Source organism: Amyelois transitella, chromosome 24 (assembly GCF_032362555.1).
Source record: "Amyelois transitella isolate CPQ chromosome 24, ilAmyTran1.1, whole genome shotgun sequence".
In the NCBI taxonomy this organism is placed as follows: domain Eukaryota; kingdom Metazoa; phylum Arthropoda; class Insecta; order Lepidoptera; family Pyralidae; genus Amyelois; species Amyelois transitella.
In genome coordinates, this window is record NC_083527.1 from 7,537,159 (window position 1) to 7,556,513 (window position 19,355).

At 40.8% G+C, this 19,355-nt stretch overlaps 1 protein-coding gene across 1 annotated transcript in view; it reads right to left on the bottom strand.

The window, feature by feature from the left end:
- Positions 1–54: 54 nt before the first annotated feature.
- Positions 55–19,355, bottom strand: part of LOC106140486 (prolow-density lipoprotein receptor-related protein 1) — a 75,101-nt gene continuing 55,800 nt past the window's right edge. Inside the window, exons 72-88 of the mRNA XM_060951242.1 lie at positions 18,610–18,690; positions 18,170–18,242; positions 17,457–17,518; positions 16,832–16,934; positions 16,419–16,663; positions 15,361–15,601; positions 14,565–14,767; positions 14,040–14,153; positions 13,282–13,412; positions 12,382–12,624; positions 11,723–11,963; positions 11,109–11,227; positions 10,271–10,430; positions 4,634–4,810; positions 3,964–4,211; positions 3,592–3,663; positions 55–1,672 (exon numbers count right to left, since the gene is read on the bottom strand). Of these exons, the coding sequence (XP_060807225.1) occupies positions 1,613–1,672; positions 3,592–3,663; positions 3,964–4,211; positions 4,634–4,810; positions 10,271–10,430; positions 11,109–11,227; positions 11,723–11,963; positions 12,382–12,624; positions 13,282–13,412; positions 14,040–14,153; positions 14,565–14,767; positions 15,361–15,601; positions 16,419–16,663; positions 16,832–16,934; positions 17,457–17,518; positions 18,170–18,242; positions 18,610–18,690 (2,573 nt within the window). The 3' untranslated portion in view covers positions 55–1,612. The remainder of the gene's footprint in view (positions 1,673–3,591; positions 3,664–3,963; positions 4,212–4,633; positions 4,811–10,270; positions 10,431–11,108; positions 11,228–11,722; positions 11,964–12,381; positions 12,625–13,281; positions 13,413–14,039; positions 14,154–14,564; positions 14,768–15,360; positions 15,602–16,418; positions 16,664–16,831; positions 16,935–17,456; positions 17,519–18,169; positions 18,243–18,609; positions 18,691–19,355) is intronic.

Sequence of the window (19,355 nt, forward strand, 5' to 3'; positions counted from 1 at the left end):
CCACGTTGTATTGTAGTACACTGGTTTAGATATGTACAGTGTAGTCATTATTGGATTGATACTTATAATAAAAAGTAAGAGAGTACAATAATTTGTCTCATTTCAACGTTTTCACCCTGTTTTCGCTTCAAATTTTACGAGATGTAGATTGCAGTGAGATTCAAATAAATTCAAAGTTCACTTCTTAGTAACGAACTTATATAATTATTAAACTATGAAGACCAACGATAAGAGTGTGATGTTATTAATTAACCAATTCTACAATATCAAGAATCACAGAAGTAGTAAGTCAATAAAGACCACATTATATTTGAAAATTGGGGCTTGTCAATTTTTCTTGCATATTTATGCGTTAATCAGCCGCCAGGCTAAAGTTTTTTTTGAGAATTTAAATGCATTTAAGAAAAAATGCAGCGTTCCCTTGAAAACAAAAAAAAATGTACTATAATAACAATAATGTCGATGTTCTTCTGCAATTACCCGCAAACATATTACGAACGACAACCGTCACAGCTGCCCGCGTCACGAGGGACTACTTGTGGACATATTCTTGATCATTTGGCTATTCTTCTTGCATAATTGGAAGAAATCATTGCATACAGGCAGCTATGTATGTTAAAACTTTCGTGTGCAAATAACAAATTTGCTACAAGATCTGAAATTTCAATGTTTAATGAGTTAAAATGTAACGTAATTTAAGAGTTGACATTCAAATGTATATGATGCAATGAGGCGGGAAAATGCCAATGGTTATATGTTTCGTCAGTTTTAATTACCAACAAAAATATGTCCACACGTGTCAATTTACATTTCAACTTAAATACTAATAGAATCTAAATAAAGATATTGCTATAAATTCTTAATTATAATGCCAGGAACTTCAATAAATCCAATTGATAAAGTTAAAAATACTTTTCGCTTAATATGGCACAAGTTTTGTGACTTTGAGCATTCCGAGTTTCTCATAGCAATATCGTCTCAACTTACGTGTAAATTAAGTATATAATTATGTACTAGGGTCGGGAGTATCACAACGTGTTTACAAAATTAAAAAGATTCATCACATTCATTAAATCAATTGTAAATTAATGTCACTAACCTGAAATATGTACCAAGGAAAATATTGCTTAAAATTTAAGAAAAGTGACGATGTCAAAAGAGGTTTTAATTCAAACTCAGCACGCGCTGCGATTGGATTTATATGTTTGAAAAGAGTTGGTAAATGCTTACTCTGAGACCAGCATGCACAGGTGTTTGAAGCAATCGCGTCTAAAAAAGATATTTTACTCATTTCTGTATTTACGTATCAACACATTTGATTGATTTTTAATTTGCTTCTTGAGACAAGAAATACATTTGCATAAAAGAGAGAAATGACGTAAATTATCTCTATATTCTAAATCTTATATTTTGTCTCAATTTTATAGATCATTATAATAAACAACCACAACGCGGGCTAAGTTTAATACCGTCAATATTATGCTATTCCGAAAATCACTTTCGTTGCTTAAAAAAATAAAATGAAACATATAAATAGGGTATTAATATTAACTAATCTAGCCTAGAAGTAAAGGCAAGTCTGGCCGCTTTGGATATGTTTGTCGGAGTTAGTTCAGAGAAGCGCCGCGGGCTCGGGCGACGCGTCCGGGCTCGACAGCAAGTTGGCGTGCTCCTGGAAGGTAAAAAAACTTAAATATGTTAAAAAGAAAGTAGACTGCATTCCGTTCACCATATGGGATTATACGGTTGTATATAACTGACAAAAAATTATGCCCACAATAGCTTTCGCCCGCGTTAACCGTATGTTCTCTCTACTCCATATTTTATTATGTAAACAAAATTTAAAGATCGGTGCAGTAGTTTTGACGTCAAAGACGAACAAACACATTTAGTACGGATTTAAGATTGCAGAAAAATATCTGAAAATGAGTAGGCATTTACGATTTTAACGATATTTAGTTAATCTTAACTCTATTAAATTTAAAAATACTCATGCCTCCGAAATAAGCTTTATAATTTGCAAGATGCTACCTATATATTTTTAATTACAACTAGTTTATTAATGAAATCAAGTTTCGAAGCAAAACATATTTATAATCGTGACAGTTGAATTATTACCATCTTAAAATATCTGACATTTTGCTTGTTTAAATAAAAACAAATATAGATATTAGTAATTCGTTCCTAATGCTTTGGGATAGTCAGTTCATAGTCTACTTTTATAAAAGAGGACACTGACTATCAGCGCACAGTTTAAACGTTGGATAGGGTCGAGAACTTTGAAATTTGGCATGTAGGTTCTGAGATCTGATATTCTGATCTTGAGGTGCACTAAAACAGGGTTTCCCGAAAACCCAGCCCAGACGGTGCGTTCGTAATCTGTCAATCAGTCAATCAATTAGTTCGCGTCTGTCTCGGGCAGACCGCCTCTGTGGTGCAGCGATAGGGGGCTTGTCGGTGAAACCGGAGGTCCCGGGTTCGAACCCCGGGCAAAGTATAACGAAAAATGAACTTCCTCTGATTGTCCTGGGTGTGGATGTTTATCAAAAATAGGTATTTATTATAAAACTAGCTGTGCCCGCGACTTCGTCCGCGTGGAAGTCGGGGGGACGGTCAGGCGGTCACGCGTATTAGAAAGAACGCTGGTTCACCGTATTAATGTTTCGCTGCAAATTGCTTATAACGACTATATCTCAAAACCTATTCGTCTGATTTATATACTGTAATGGCAATTTTAGTCTACATGAAAAGCCGAAAGTAATAAACATATTTATTTGGATAAGGATTAATACTGAATTAAAGAAAATTGGTTTCAAAATTACTTATGTTTATAATAAAAAAATAATCTTAAAAAATGAACATAAAAGTGGTTATTGTAAGTAAACCTTAAGAGATAGATATATGCTCTCGCGGACTTTTTTGTGGCAAAAAATGAGTGCTTCACATCTTTAGTACATTGTTTTACTATATCTTTGTTGGTTTGCGCAGCGTTCGCGTGGAAAGCTCGCAGATGGCCGACTCATTCAACTTTCACCTGCATTGTTGACGTTTCCAGTAGGAAATCCGAGATAAAATGTAGCCTATAGCCTTCCTCGATAAATAGACTATCTAACAGTGAAAGAATTATTCAAATCGGTTCAGTAGTTTCTGAGATTAGCGCGTTTAAACAAACAAACAAACAAACAAAACAAACTCTTCAGCTTTATAATATTAGTATAGATATAGTATCGTTGACTTAGTATCTCGTGACACAAGTCTCGAATATACTTCGAGTCTGTGATGGTTCTGCATCAGGTGCTCCAGATCTTAGATTTTTATCACTTACATGATTGGTCGGCATATCATGTCATATGCGGGGACGGACGTTTGAGTGGATATTTGGCCGACAAACTTACTTGCCTTTGGGGATTTCAAAAACGCAGCTATTCTGCATATTATCATCCGATCTCATAATGTAGTAATTCAAGCCAATATAACTATTTTACACACAGTTCACTACTTTATTCAAAATACCATCGGCGGATCCCCAGCAATAAGTTTCGTCTCTTGTATTTATACATAGATAAATGAGGTGTGAAACAAAATAAATACCTCAGTGGGCGCGCCCTGCTGCGGCGCGTACATGCTCTCGTACACGGGGTTCGCGAAGTGGCTGCCGCCGTTCTGCAACGAAAAATAATCATCAATAAATCCTTCTGGTAGTAAAAACATTTGTCATCACACATATGAAAATCTTTAAAAATAAAAACACGTCTCATTCTTTGAGTAGGTAAAGACTACATCTTTTTTATTTGGCAGGATTTTTTCATAATTCTCTCCACGTAAGGCGGTTTTGGTTACTCAATCAATATCCACCCTTATTTCTACAGAGATGTGAGCATGTTACCAGAATTAACACCAGGATGGAAAATAAGTATATGAATGATGTATGACGTCATGGGGTCTGAAGGCAATATAACTTACCGAATGCGTCCTCTCCGGCGGCCTCGGGTCCGGCTCGTCCTCTCCCGCCAAGTACATGGGGTTGGAGATCTCCACGTTGTCGGCGAGCCGCGCATGCGCGAACGCCCGCCTGGAGCGGGACAGCCGTAGCGCGGCGAGCGAGACGGCGAGCACGGCCGCCACCAGCACGCTGGCGATCAGCCACGCGTGCGACGCGGCGGGCGGCGGCGGCACGCAGTACGCCGCGCCCGGGGAGCTGGGGTTCGTGGCTGGAACGAACAACAAATCAATATATGGCCACAATAAAATACATATATATATACAAAAGGGATAAATTACTAAGGATATTGAAGAATCATTTAAGAAAATAATAAATTACATTTTTTTTCATCACATATTTCCAACAGATAATATACTAAAGAATTCTAAAAAGAGACAGATATAAAATGAAGATATTAAAGGTGTTAAACAAATTTCTTGTGAAAAATTAAAATTGGTAATTGTCCTGTTTTTAACAGGGCCAATTACCAATTTTAACGTGGTAAGTCAATCTGTCAAGACTTGACCTGATCTGTTTTTCGTTATTTTGCGTCCCTTTTTTCGGACTCTTGAATACTCTTTACGTTATTATCATTTGTTCATTTTAATCTGTTAAAGCTTAATAAATATAATATACGAAAAATCCACTAACGGTCGGGCCTCCACGCGCAGAAGTTGGTCTTACAGCGCAGCGCGAGGCAGGCGTGGTCGTGGCCGACGTAGTGCCGGCAGCGCGCGCCGCCCCACGGCGATGCGCACGCGCACGCGTCCAATGTGCACGCGCCGCCGTTGTCGCAGCCCGTGTCGGAGCATGATGTTGTTTCCAAATCTGTGAAAATGTAACATAGATAGGTTTATATCAAATCTATATTCGTTACAGTAAAGAGCAAATAGTTTCGAAGACGTTCAGATAAATAATGTTTGTAGTGACTTCACAAACATCACTCGCCATCAAACCAATCACAGTGAGTATACAACGCGCTCAACCAATAGCAGCGAAGAGTCTATGGCGACATCTCAAAACGTCACACGCTACCAGCCTATCTCAGCATGTTAAATCGCGATATTAGATTTTTTTCCGTTCGTTCCTCGACGCTTTGATACTATTATTTGTGCAATTACTTAATGATATTTTGTCTTTTTTATATTTCTGTTTGACAAATTTTATTTAATATCAACTTAAACTGTTTATAAACAGTGTCTGAAAATTGTTGATATATGCATGTTAAGTAAATAATGTGCAATAAAAGAATTCGTAATTTATTTCTGCCATATTCTTTAACTAACATTCTTTTCCACCGACTGTGCTGCACCTTCTATAAAGAAAGAAAGCTATCCCCTATCACTTCAGATTCAAACAGTGGCAGGTAGCCATCACTTAAAAGATGAAGTAGGTGATGGGACTAGAAACTTGTAGTTGCTTCTAATACAAAACAAATTATAGTTATTATGTAAACAATACCTCGGAGGCTCAGCTCGGAGGTAATACAATAACATTATTAAGATAATAAATAATTTCGTGCAATTAATTACTTCATTCTTAATTTGTGTTGTGTGTACTTGTAGCATATTGAAGAATTTAAAGCCACTTTATCAATATAGTGTACAATATATAAAAAAATCGAATAATAGCGGTAAATGGTCGGAAAATGTAAAAAAAATCACACGTCAATTCATCTTAATCGAGATAATCTCATCCAAAACACGATGCTATAGAATGGCCTTGTGATGCGCCCTCTGACCGCACTAGAGTAAGTATAATTTATTTAATAGAACCCGCTTACTGCTTAAGTTTAGAGATCAAAGAGACAGAAAGTACTAGTATTTAGCTTTATACTAGAAAGTTAAACTTTTAAATTTAATTTAATTTAGTTTTAAAGATTATAAGTATGTATTTGCATTCTTTCACAATTCCGAGTGGATGGTACTCGTAAAAAGTTTAAAAACCCTCTTTCTCTAATCACATTAATTGTAGACATTTTTATGTTAAGTATAAGTATTATAAACAACAGTCTGTTTTATATTTAATGATAAATGTGATTAGTATCATGAATCACGAGCATCAGTGGTCGAATCGGAAAGGTGCCCGGTTAAAATGCGTGTGGTGCAATAAGGCAAAGGTTCAAATCCCACCTGGGCCATGTACTAAGGACTATTTTTTACCTGAAAAAGTTGTGGAGGCTAATGGGATTCGCTTCGTGTAAAACCCTGACTCACCCAATCCAGGATCCATTGTCAAAGGCATACCCCGGGCTCCTCTCCAGAGTGGAGAAGATGCAACAGGGACTAAAGCTAGGAGGAAGAAAATAAGTGGGAGGGATCATGACTAACGAGGTGCTTCAGAAACTTGTGCTCTTTGCAAGGCAACCTTAATTAGCCAAATAATTGCCCTAGCAGGAGGCCAGACAAATACACAAGCATGCCGCGGTCTCAATTGAGAGGTGGTTGCATTTACTGTTCAACGCATTGACGTAACAGGGGAATATTATTTCAGAAATTTTATGTTTAAGTGGACTTATATAGTTGGTATTTAGGTACTTAGAAATAAATTAAATTTTGACACTCAGCAAGTAGGTAGGTACTCACAAAACGGAAATTCCCTGTAATCCCGTCTCCTACGTCGTTTGCCCATTGTCAACACTCAACAGGTTTATCTAGTTACACCGTATCACTGCTGGTAATCCATACTTCAACCGCACTTAGTTACAATTTCCGACAATTCATTTTCCGACTCGTCCACTTAAAATTACAACTAATTTCTGTGAAAACCTACTAAGCTATGACGCGGATAGCTTATAATTCTGACACCAAAGTGCGCAGGGACGATTGACTATCAAGTGGACATGAAAACGCGGATAAAATAGAAATCTAAAAACGAATAATTCACAATATATTTATGTAACTGCGTGCAATCTTAGTTACATGCGAAAATATCAACGCGATATTAAGATTTGAAATGTCAATAAGATTGAAGGGGGCACGCGTGTCACCATCAGGGCTCCGCGCCACACTGACCTGGCGCAAACCAACACGCACAGACACACAGGTGGAGGACGCGGTTGCCTAGCAACGCTTTGAGGAAAATCGCCAGATACTTGACCGCTTGGGTGGTTTTTCTCGACGATCTCTTGTTTTACGAAATTGTGTGAAGATGAGGAAAAATTACGTTCGTTCACATGTGGATTCTAATTGTATGAATAATTATTCTATTTTTATGTTCGAAGGGCAAGACATATCGAACGTCAAGAATCAAATTGAAGGCGTTCTTGTGAAATGTCGGGTCAAAATTACCCTAAGCCGGCGAACTGGTATGAAATGGTTGACAAATATTAATAGATATATGCAGAGATCGTGGAAAGATGCAGATATTATCACAAAAACACATATTTGTAGGTAGAGTACGAGACCAGTTATACTTAACAAAGCCATGTTTACCTGTATGGCTTATTGATGGAATTGATATTCAAATAATGACAGGTTGCTAGCCCATCGTTTAAAAAGAAGAATCCCAAGTCCAGGTGTTTTCCCTTGATTCACTTTTCCCTGGCAACAAAAAGATGAAAGAAACATCTGGCAACACCAATCAGTAAGGTCAATATAAAATTATACAAATGTTCACATACATTTCATGGCCTTAACGTCCATTTGTCTTATTGTTAATTTCATAAGTAAATAGTTACGCAAAAGTATGTGTTCAAACATTAGTCTTGTAAATAGGACAGTTTCCACAAATTTATGAAACAGGTTGCATCGGAATAGGAAATACCAATGACGATTACCGTGAACGATAGCGGGGAAATCCGCGCTCCGGGGACCAACTCTTTAATTACAACAGCAAATACGTCAAATTGTACGCGGTATCAAATTTTTATGTTTAGCATTTTCCGGATCATGGCAAAGGTGTGGGGTGAGAGAATGATATTGGAAAACGCCAGATGGATGACCATGAAAATTCTCCTGACGTATGCCGTTGCCTCACCTCTTTGGAAAAGAGTCTGCGGTCCTACTATGACCACAATCTGGATTGAGTAAGTTAGGTATTTACGTGAACTCTGAAACCTTTGCAGGGAAATCTACCCAGAACGGGATTATGGTTAAATTTCCAGTTGTGTGAATGTGTAGGTTTTCTCGCAATGACCGTAACAACAAAAGACCATCGGTTATCAATCAAAATAATGTACACAACTCTAAAACGATTCTTTGGTAAATAGCCGAAGTAAATTGCCTGACGGGTGATTATGTTTTCATATTCAGTGGCAATAGATCGAATTTGAAATAGTTAGTAGTTAACATTGAAAGTGTGTGATAAAACCCGAGTTTTAGAGAGTTCACAACAAAACATGTTAAAAAGTTGGCCGCTGCATTATGAAACTATGTCTCACGACCTTCAGCCGAGTTTTGGTCAAACAATAAAACAGGATTTATAAATTATGTAAGGTTTAGGCTTTGTTTACATTTGTAACAAGTAACGTGTATAGCTAATGCTTATTGAAAAACATAAGTCAGACATGTATTTAAAGTGATTTTTGTAAATAAGTAAGGTAATTGTCCATATCAAAAGATCTAACTTAGAGAAGACTTAATAATAAATTATATCAGATAAAAAAATATATTAATTGATTTTAAAAGTACATTACAAAATGCTTTACAAGTATAGACGCGTTAAGACGCGTCCTAAGCGTCGTTAAGCTATCCTATCCGCATGTATCATGGAGGTAGACTTTGACAAACAAAAATACTACAAGAACGATGAATTTTGATGAAGATGTGCAGTGCTTGACACGGAAACGAGGGTTCGTCGCAAAAAACGAGGCGTGACGGTCGGCCGACGACCTCGTGGAGCGTCAGTCTCTTACGTCATGCTTATTACTCAGGGTTATGGCAGATTTACTTATGAATAAGCGTGTCAAGAAGTCTAGTAGCTGGCAGTAAAGAAAATCAATGTAATGGGCTACCAGGTAAATTTACTAATCACTAGGTGGTTTTTTTTCTTAATTTCAATTCAAAAATATTTCGTACTGAATTCCATCATCAAGCCATTCAGCCGAAGGTTGTCATTGAAGCTTTCTGAGACGGTTGGCTCTGTCTACTCCATAAATATAAAATGAACGAAATACATTAAGATTTACGGAATAACAGAATAAAATTTATTCAACAGGTCGAGCGCAAATCATTAATCACCTGAATGTCACGGACACATTTCCAAATATTTTAATGCTGTCGATTTTTTAACGACACAATATGAATGTGCTTTTTGGTAACTAGAGTATAAGCGAAAATTCCAGTTCTCACAAGAATTTCAAGAAATCCTCTCTTGTGCATTCCTAGATCACAATAAGGAACCTATCAACCTACTTTTCAAATTTCAACCCCTCCGGGAAAGAGGCGAGATATGTATATGTATGTATATATGTCAAATTTATGTATGTATGTCAAATTTCAAACCACTAGATTCAGTGGTTAGTTGTAATTTTCTATAGGTATAAACATATAATCGTGTATTTATCCCTTACGGGATAGACAGAACCGGCAGTGTTGGAAAGAAACTACTATATACAGAAAAAGAATAAAGATTGTGACTTCTTCCATTAGGAATTGATCTCTTTTCCATCTGTTTGTAGCTACACTTAATATAATGTAAGGTCCGTAATCCTCTGCCTATTCCAGTCGTTAACTAAATGAATTAACTTAAGACTGACCTCCCTAACATTGACAAGTTAACACCAATGACATCAACACAACAAGCTACATAAAATGAATTGCAATGAAAATGTTAATTACCACTAAAACTTAACAGCCACTTATAGTAAGTATTTATATCTTCTCCTTATAAATAAATATTTACAACCCAGCTGAATTTGGACATCAAATTTTTGCCAATATAATGCCCTTAAACGATGAAGAGGTGATAGGTGTACGTGAATAACAATCAAAGTGAATACTTTGATACATATAATCACATCTCTATCCCTTACTGGGTAGACAGAGTTAATAGTCCGAGACGACTGGAAGGCCGCGTTCAGCTGTGCGGCGTGATGAAACAAAAGAGATTTAAATCGCTAAGAGTTAAGATTGTTAGCCCATCACCTAGGTTGTAAAATTCGGTGAACAGCGAAACTAACAAAAACATACTAAATACATAATTATGATAATTTTAAGTTTCAACATTACATTGTAGCGAAATCGACGTCTCGGGCTTGTCCGCCACTAAAGGGAAAGTCTACCCCGTAAGGGATTAAGACGTGAGTACATGTATGTATGTATCGAGTCGGGTGTATGTAAGACTGACCTTGTTGTTCCTGCGTGGTCCTGTTGTCCTGGTCGTGGTGCTCGCGGCAGTCCTCGTCCTCGCAGGCGCGGCGCTGGCAGCGCTCGCCGCCCCAGCCGCGTGCGCACGCGCAGCGCACGGAGCTGTGCGCGCCGTCCACTTTCAGCACGTAGCAAGTGCCCTGTGGAAATGCAATATGTGATTGATTGTGTTCAATTCATCTTCTTCCTCCTGGCGTTATTCTCCTGGTTTCATTCACCTCTTGAGAGGAGTTCGAGGTGCGCCTTTGACCAGGATCCTGGATTAGGTGAATGATATTTATACACGAAGCGATTTCCACTTGACTTCCGCAACTCTCTCATCATGGTTCAACATTTAGTTTCCTGAATGTTCCCGCTCACTGTAAGACCGCGATAAGAATTAAACATGTCCATCACATTTTCATACCTTTTCACTTTATATCGTTCGTTTCCTCACGATGTTTTCCCTCACAGTATAAATAATTTACTTTCCTCCGCATAGTTTTTACAATTCGCCTGCAAAGGTTTAGGAGGGGGTCGCTTCGTGTATAAACTTGACTTACTAATCTAGGATAAGGTTCAAAAGACATCTTCACACTTCCCACAAAGAAATGCCCATTTGTTCGGCGTAGAATGCAACACTAAGAGATACGATAGAGTAAATATTACGTAGATTTATCAGCACCATCCCACCACCAGCCATGACTCACCAACTTTCAAGTCATCGTCGCCGAATCACGTTCGGAGTGCGCTGATCTCGCGTTTGCTCTGACAGCGCACCCTTCCTTGATCCCCTACAATATCTTAACGTAATCGCAGAGTTACCAATGTAGACATACCTGATTGAGGCAGTAGCTGACGCACAGCAGGTGCACGCAGGCGGGCGGGCTGCGCGCGCGCACGCACACCTCGCCCGCCGCGCACGGCGCCGCGCCCGCGCACTGCTCGCAGCGGGGGCCTGCGGTGCAGCGCATTTGTTAACCTTTTCGTCAAGGTTCTCACTCAAAAAGAACAATTAATAGTCAACTATTTCATTAGATGTGGTTCCTGGCACTTTAGAATAGTACCATATCTTCCCATGGATGTCGTAAATGCGACTAAGGGCTAATAAACTTGGAATTCTTCTTGTAGGCGATAGGCTCGCAACCTGTCACTATTTCAATGTCAATTCCATCATAAAGCCATACAGTTGAACGTGGCCTCTTAGCGAGACCGTGGCCCGAAACTACTTCACCATGATTAAACGAAAATCTGGTACGACATACGTAGATAGAAAGTTATAATTGAACTATCTTTCCCTAAATTGCTTTATTTTATAAATGGATAACATCTATTTTAATAAGATTTTGTACAAGTACTTTGGCACAGCTATAGTTTAAGTTTCTCTGGGTGCGCACTTAAATCTATATCAGCTTATCCTCAGCAGACATTTTACTCGTGAGCTAAACCTTACCGTGGAATCCGGGCAAGCACTGACAGGTCGCTTTCGTCCCCTCCAGGCGGCACTGGCCGCCGTTCTCACAGTGCAGCATCGCGCAGGCACGACTGTTCGCGCCCCCACCACTGGGGCTCACATCCCCACCACTCGGGATCTTCTCCCCTCCACTGGCGGGGCTGGAGGGGGCTTCGATTGTCGTGTTGCCGGTCAGAGGGATCTCGCAACGTTTGCCAGTGTAGCCGCTGGTACAGAAGCACTGTGGAGTTTTGACTGGAGTTAGGAAAGTCATTTCATGGAAGTATTGTGTTTTAGAAGGAAACCTGAATTATGTCGGGCCATAATTACATATTCAATTGTTAAATTGTACAGGTTTTACTCACAAATATTTTTTGATATTTAGATAGTTAAAATAGTGTGTTGGTGCTTCGCAAAATTAAGTATTTCCAGATTTCGAATCAAATGATTATACTAGTTCATGAATGTTCTGGAAAACATATGTCACAAATAAAGTGATAATTATGACTGCTATTGTAATATTTACTTAACTACATATTTATAAACATACATTAAACCTGAGCGCATTTGTGTAAAAACGTGACGTATCTACAGGTGACTTCTGTCCGGTGAGGAGCAACTAGGACTATGTGATATCTATGAGTACGTTATGGTCTCACCACAAGCGGCGGCGGCGCGTCCCCCGCGGCCCCCGGGGCGGGCGGGGCGGCCGCACAGCGCCCCCGGTGCAGGCAGTGCGCGGCGCAGCGGTAGTGCTGGCAGCGCGCGCCCGCGTACAGCGCGGGGCAGGCGCAGCGCCGGCCCGCGCACGAGCCGGGCCCGCAGCCGCCCGCGCAGCCCGCCGGCTCCGCGGGGGGCGGCCCGCCCAGCGGGACGCGCGGGATCACGCAGCGGCGGTGCTCCTGTGGACAAGGGACATTATATAAAGCTCAAATGTATTTGTTGTACAAAGGGTATGCTTACATTCTATGAAACTCAAATGAAGTACATACATAAATCACGCCTCTTGCCCGCAGGGGCAGGCAGAGACTTTATCTTTTCACTTAACTTGCCACGTTTCCTTCTTTCGCTTCATAAATAAATTTTTTTAATGTTTTTTTCAACAAAGACATTGGATAATTAATCAAGATTGTATGTGATGTTTTCAGTACCTACTTAAGAGAGTCCTACCATCGTACTAATAAATGTGAAAACTTGCATGTATGTATGGAAGTTAGTTACAGTTTCACGCAAATACTACTAAACAGATTACAATGAATTTTGGTATGTAGATAAGTGACGACCCCAGATTAACACAAAGGCTACTTTTATCCAAGAGTTCCCGCAGGACGTAAGGCCGTCCTGGCAAAGGGTCAAGTCAAGAGTACCCGTAAACCGCCGAGCTTACATAAAGAGAGTTATGAATGTGGATGAAGCGAAGGAAGTATGCAGAGATCGTGGCAAGTGGAAATATGTGTATGGCGTGTCTTTATGTGTGTATGTATGTTCCCGCAGGATTGATTCCCCACGAACGAAGTCGCGGGCGGCCGCTAGCGTAGTACAAATAAATGAGAACTGACGTCGGGCTCGTCGTCGGTGGGCGCGAGCCCGTCGGGGCACAGGCAGGCGGCGCGGCGGCTGCGCCCGCGCACGCACAGCGCGCTGCTGTGGCAGCTCCACGAGCCGTTGGCCGGCTGGCACGGGTTCTCTCCTGGAACGTCACTCATCGTTACTACTAATACAAAATACTGTGCCAATACCGGTATTGCTCAAATTTGTACATTCATCGTGTCTTCATGTATTTAAAAGCTTGCTTTGATAGCTAGACAGTTGAAATTTTAAAAATAGATTTATTTCCGTTGCTGCTACAATAAAAAATACTTAAAAACTAGAATTACAAAATTATTTAAGAAGGGATTACATAAGTGATCAACAAAGGTGTTTTTTTTTGCAAAAAAATGTAATAGATGATTGGTTCGAAATACTTCAAGCGCGAGTCAGACTTGCACTTGGCCATTTTTTTTATTTAGGTACTGTTATATTGTTGCATTTATATTTTCTTTTACAAACACATACATACATATAATCACGCCTATATAAATTGCGGGGTAGACAGAGCCAACAGTCATCACGTTCAGCTGTTTGACCTAATGATAGAATTAAGATTCATATAGTGACAGGTTGCTAGCTCGTCGCCTAAAAGAAGAATCCCGAGTTTATAAGCCTATACCATAGTCACCTTATACGATATCCATGGAAAAGAGATATAGTGGTCCTATTCTTACTTCGTTTGGTGCCGGGAACCTCACAGCAGTTTTATTTGATAAAATGTTCTTACCATAATCGTTATCGGGCGGGGCTTGCAGTATATGCAACGCAGAAATGTGTAGCCGCTCGGAGTCGCGCGGCGTCGCCGGCGGCCGCCCCGGGCGCCGCGGCACCCGCGACAGACCTGCACCGCACATCATATTGTACATACATACTCGTAAAATCGCAGTGTGTGGGTGTCAAATCATAAATAACATTTCATAATAATCTAGAAAGCGAAAATTTGCAATGAATTTTACAGTCACTATCGCTACATGAAAAAGTAGTACTCGTAGCTGATACCTTCGACTAAATTCGCTAAAAATGTAGCTTATGATTCATCAGCAACCTTAAATTAAGGTTATAGATTAAAATTTTATACAAAAGTTTAAAATTCATTAAACACGTGTACTGTTTTACCGACAGTAACGGTAACACTGCCGACCGCGCTAAATGCAATTACTTATTTTTACCTAGGAAATATTTTATTTCGACACTGATATAGGCACAACGCTGCAAGCAAAGCCGCAGAGCTTCTTAGTATTTGTCCACTGACCTCTAGCGGTAGCGCACCAAATCCAATCCTCATGCGCGGCCATCCTGGTGCAAGCGCGCACCCCGGGCAGCGACATGGCGGGCGCGGGGTTCAGAGAGAGCCCGGGGCCCCCGTGTGCCGAGAACGCGGCCAGCTTCACGCGCTCCGACCCGTCGAGGCGGACGCTCTCCAACGTGTCTAGGTACGCGTCCACGAAGTATAGTCTGTAATTGAAATGTTGCTTAATATCTGTCGTACGTATTTTTTTATGGATTGACATTGAACCTCTGTTAACGACACGGGCACGAACATATGATCGAATCCATGATACGTACTGCCCTGAAAATAAGTTTAATTTTCACTTAAAAAAATGTGTTATTAACATACTGGTATTCCCAAACAACTTGCAAATGCTGACTTATGTAATTGTTGGTCCTTCGAGCCGGATCCACAAAATACATTTTCGTCATTTACACTTGCGGATATTTGTCAATGTATTAAATAAATGAACAATAGTTACCTAGTTCAGACTATATTTTTGCATGCCAATTGCGGCTGAATGTTTAGTTCAATTTATAATAAATAATTCATTCATTCATACCAATCTAGGTAAGTTAGGTAGGTAAGCTAGCCAAGGTAGGTTTCGTAGGTAAAATCGTCACGGCCTCATGGCTAAAGCGGTCGAGCATCTTACTCTCCTAGTGACCAGCGACTTCGCCTTCCATCTATCACGACGGCCATAATCCCGTGGGAAGAACTCCGGTCCATCCAACAGATGGCGCTAGTAAAATATCACTTCATAAATAAGGAAACTCACCTATCCTGCGGATCAAATATGGTCAAAGCGGTCGGGCGCCTGACCCTCCTGGTCACCAGCCACCTGGCGTCGCTGCCGTCCGCGCCGGCGCGCATGACGCCGGGCGCCGCGCCGCGCTCGCTCCAGTACACGGCGCGCGAGCGGTTGTGCAGCACGAGGTCGTCGGGCTCCGCCGCGGCGCGCTCGTACAGCGTGACGCGCCGCCGCCCGTCCAAGGCGCCTACGTATATTGCGCCGCCGCCTGGGATATAGTAAATAATAGAGACGTATAATCATCAAATCATAAACATTTATTCCTTGAATATGGTTACAATATACAGGGTGACATTTAAAACAACTGCATCCTTTTTAACATACACTACACCCATGTTTCTGAGCTGTTTGAGCCTATTTTTATTTAAATTAAACGTCATCATTTTCACATTTAAAAAACCCTCAAAAACTACGTCACACGCTTTATTAAAGACCAATACTACAAAAATAAATTAAAACTAAACATGTAAATAAATGTCTGAAAAATAAGTTATTTTTCTAGTATCAAGATCAAGTAAAATACAGAGTTGTCGAGATCGCTCAGCTAAATGAATTGTATCGTTGACCTCTGAATCTTACGCGTCGCTTTTCCGCCGCCCGGGGTGATATGACGTATTTAGGATCGTGGATTTTGATACTTTTATTTTTTTTCGTACTTTCTGAAATATGAATCGATATTTATCTTTTAACGTTTTTAAATATCCTTTAGATGAGTACACTTAACAGTTAAATTTATGCAGTTGAATTAAAAGTCACCCTGTATATAGATGATTTATATAGATGATTATAACGTGGTATGTAAATGTAATCGCTTGACCTTAACATATCATAATACTTGTATCGTAAACTCTCTACTATCTTTTGTTCATTAGTCTATGACATCCCTACATATTATCACGTCTGTATCCGTTGAGCTGTATGACTTAATACCACATGCCAATTTACCAAATGACACTTTTAGTCTATGACATAACATAAGCCTAATCCTTAGTTTAGTTTGAGAATGTATTCTATCTTTGCAATACCTTTCGGCAACTGCACGGTCCAATAGAGCCTCCCGACCGCGGGGTCCACGGCCACGCCCCTGACCGCCACGGCGCCCTGCGCCAGCACCGTCACTTCCGCCCCCCCCAACACTCCCCCCGCCCCCTCGGATACGCCCGCCGAGTCGGGGGGCAGGCGGGCGCGGTGCAGGCGACCCTCGCTGTCGCCCCACCATATCCACCACGTGTTCTCTAAGAAGGCGGATGTTATGCTGTTGATCTCCGCGCTGAAAAGAAATTAAAATTTAATTTTACCAGAAATAGCAGACCTATCAATAACGGCGCAATACGAAGTATGCTTTATTTTCGGTCAAGCTTTAGTGAGAACTTGGGGCAAACAAATATATAATCACGCCTTTTCCTAGAGGCAGTTTTAACGTAAGTGGCCATATTACCTGTCATTAGCGAACGCGGAGTACTCCGCCTTCTGCTCCCGCTTGTGCATCTCCCAGAACACGAGCGACCCGTTGTGTGCCACTACCAGGCGCGGCTTCTCTCCTACATGCATTTTATATCTAATTAGTTAATTTAATAAAAACATAAAAAAAATTAAGATTTCAAAAATCCAGACACAGTGTTGCCATAGTTTTCAAAACTCAAACTGATAGATAGCACGCAGAAACTGATGAGCAGCATCGTTTTAACAAACATATAGCATTGGGGTCACTAACATCCTGGTTCATCCTGGTGTTCAGTCCTGTTTACGCCTTCAGTCATCTTCAAGAGCCCAAGGTGCAAGGTGCACATGATCCCGGATCGAGTGAGTCTGGTTTTTATACAAAGCAACTCTTGCGACGACTTTGCAGGGGAATCTAACCCGTATTAGATCATGGTTATACATCCAGTTGCTTGGGTATCTATTTTTCCAAACTTTTCTATTACTGTTAGAGCATCAATTAGTGGTTATTTTTTTTTACTATACATATGTAAGTAAAAAAGAATAAAACACTTAAGTAAACTTCGTAAATTAGTTTGTAACATAAATCAGATTGTAACAATGGTCGGCCACCCGCCACCCACCTGTAGACTCGCAAGTGAGGCTGCCGTCCGGCATCAGTCGCTGCTTGTAGCCGGGCACACATCTGCAAATATTACTTAAATAAGCTTGAAGCCGTATGGTTCCCGGCAACAATACAAAAAAGAATTGGACCACTCCATCTCTTTCCCATGGATGTCGTAAAAGGTAACTAAGGGGTAGGCTTTCAAACTTGGGATTCTTTTTTAGTCGATGGGCTAGCAACCTGTCACTAGTTGAATCTCAATTCTATCGTTAAGCCAAATAGCTGAACGTGGCCATTCAGTCTTTTCAAAACTTTCCGCTCTGTCTACCCCGCAAGGGATATAGACGTGACCATATGTATGTATGTATAAGCTTGAAGTTCACATTGCGTCGTTCCACTTTGATATATAACTGAGCAATGGAAGAATAGACGAATTTTTGTGTAAAGTCTGCCAATTTGATCACTAAGTCTCTCCACATGTCCACTATCTTAGTAAGCATTTTCCATATTTCTTGGGGTTTCGTACCTAAAATGTTAAAACGGTACCCTATTTCTACGCCTCCGCTGTCTGTCTGTCCATCAATTTGTCACCAGGCAGTATCTCATGAACAGTGATAGCTACAAAGCAGAAATTTGCGCAAATAAATTGTTTCCATTGTCTTATTAATATTTTTTATCACACCGTTCCGCTCATTATTTTGAATAGATATGGTGTAATGTCCTGATACTCACTTGCACGTATGGTTCTTGTGTTTGGGCAGGCAGACCTGCGAGCACGTGCGCCACGTACACGGGCCCTTCTCCTCTGCACAAACAAATAAAGTTCTTCTTAAATAGGCCACAGAGTAAACAATCGCTTCTTAACATCAGTCCATTTATTTATATATATTATTTTGATTTATTCTGTGTGCTTTCCGATTTCGTAAACGGCGACTAAGGGATAGGCTTCAAACTTGCGATTCCTTTTGTAAGCGATGGGACTGCCACTATTTGAATATCAATTCCATCATTAAGCATAACAACTGAACGTGGCCTATCAGTCTTTCAAGACTGCTGGCTCTGTCTACACCACAAGACGTGATTATATTAGTTAAAAATTGTTTTGCGACTTCAAACTTCTATTATATATAAATTAGTACAATACGAAGACAGAAGATATACTATATATGTACCTGCGTAGATTGGTGTGCAGAGTTCCGGGGGTGAAACGCAGTGGCCGTCCGGACACTTGGTCTGGTGAGGTGCGCACGCGCCTATGAAAAGATAAGACATGTCATCCGACAGAAGGAAAATTGTCCACTTCATTAGTTATTTAATAATTACGTAGGTAAAGGTTAATCGACAAATAAGCTGAATTATGTAATGCGCAATTGAAGCAAAAGTACAAAATTACAATATTATAATAACCACAGAAGTTGTGCAAAAATTTTTATAAAGCGGTATTAAAAAAAAATTGTATATTGAGATCTTCGCAGCCTACCTCATAAGAAGTGGGACTTGGTCGCGCCATGGTTGTAGGTCTAAAAGGATCTCTGGTTCGGGAAGTAAGATAAGTGGTGCACGTAAACAAAGAAAGGTTCCCCGCAGTCCGGCTCGCCGTCGCCAGCAGCCGGCTCGGCGCGGGCTGCATGACAACTGTACAGACTCACAGATGGCGGGGTCCTCGTCGGCGCCGGCCGGCTGCCCGCAGTCCGGCTCGCCGTCGCACAGCAGCCGGCTCGGCGCGGGCTGCATGACAACTGTACAGACTCACAGATGGCGGGGTCCTCGTCGGCGCCGGCCGGCTGCCCGCAGTCCGGCTCGCCGTCGCACAGCAGCCGGCTCGGCGCGGGCTGCATGACAACTGTACAGACTCACAGATGGCGGGGTCCTCGTCGGCGCCGGCCGGCTGCCCGCAGTCCGGCTCGCCGTCGCACAG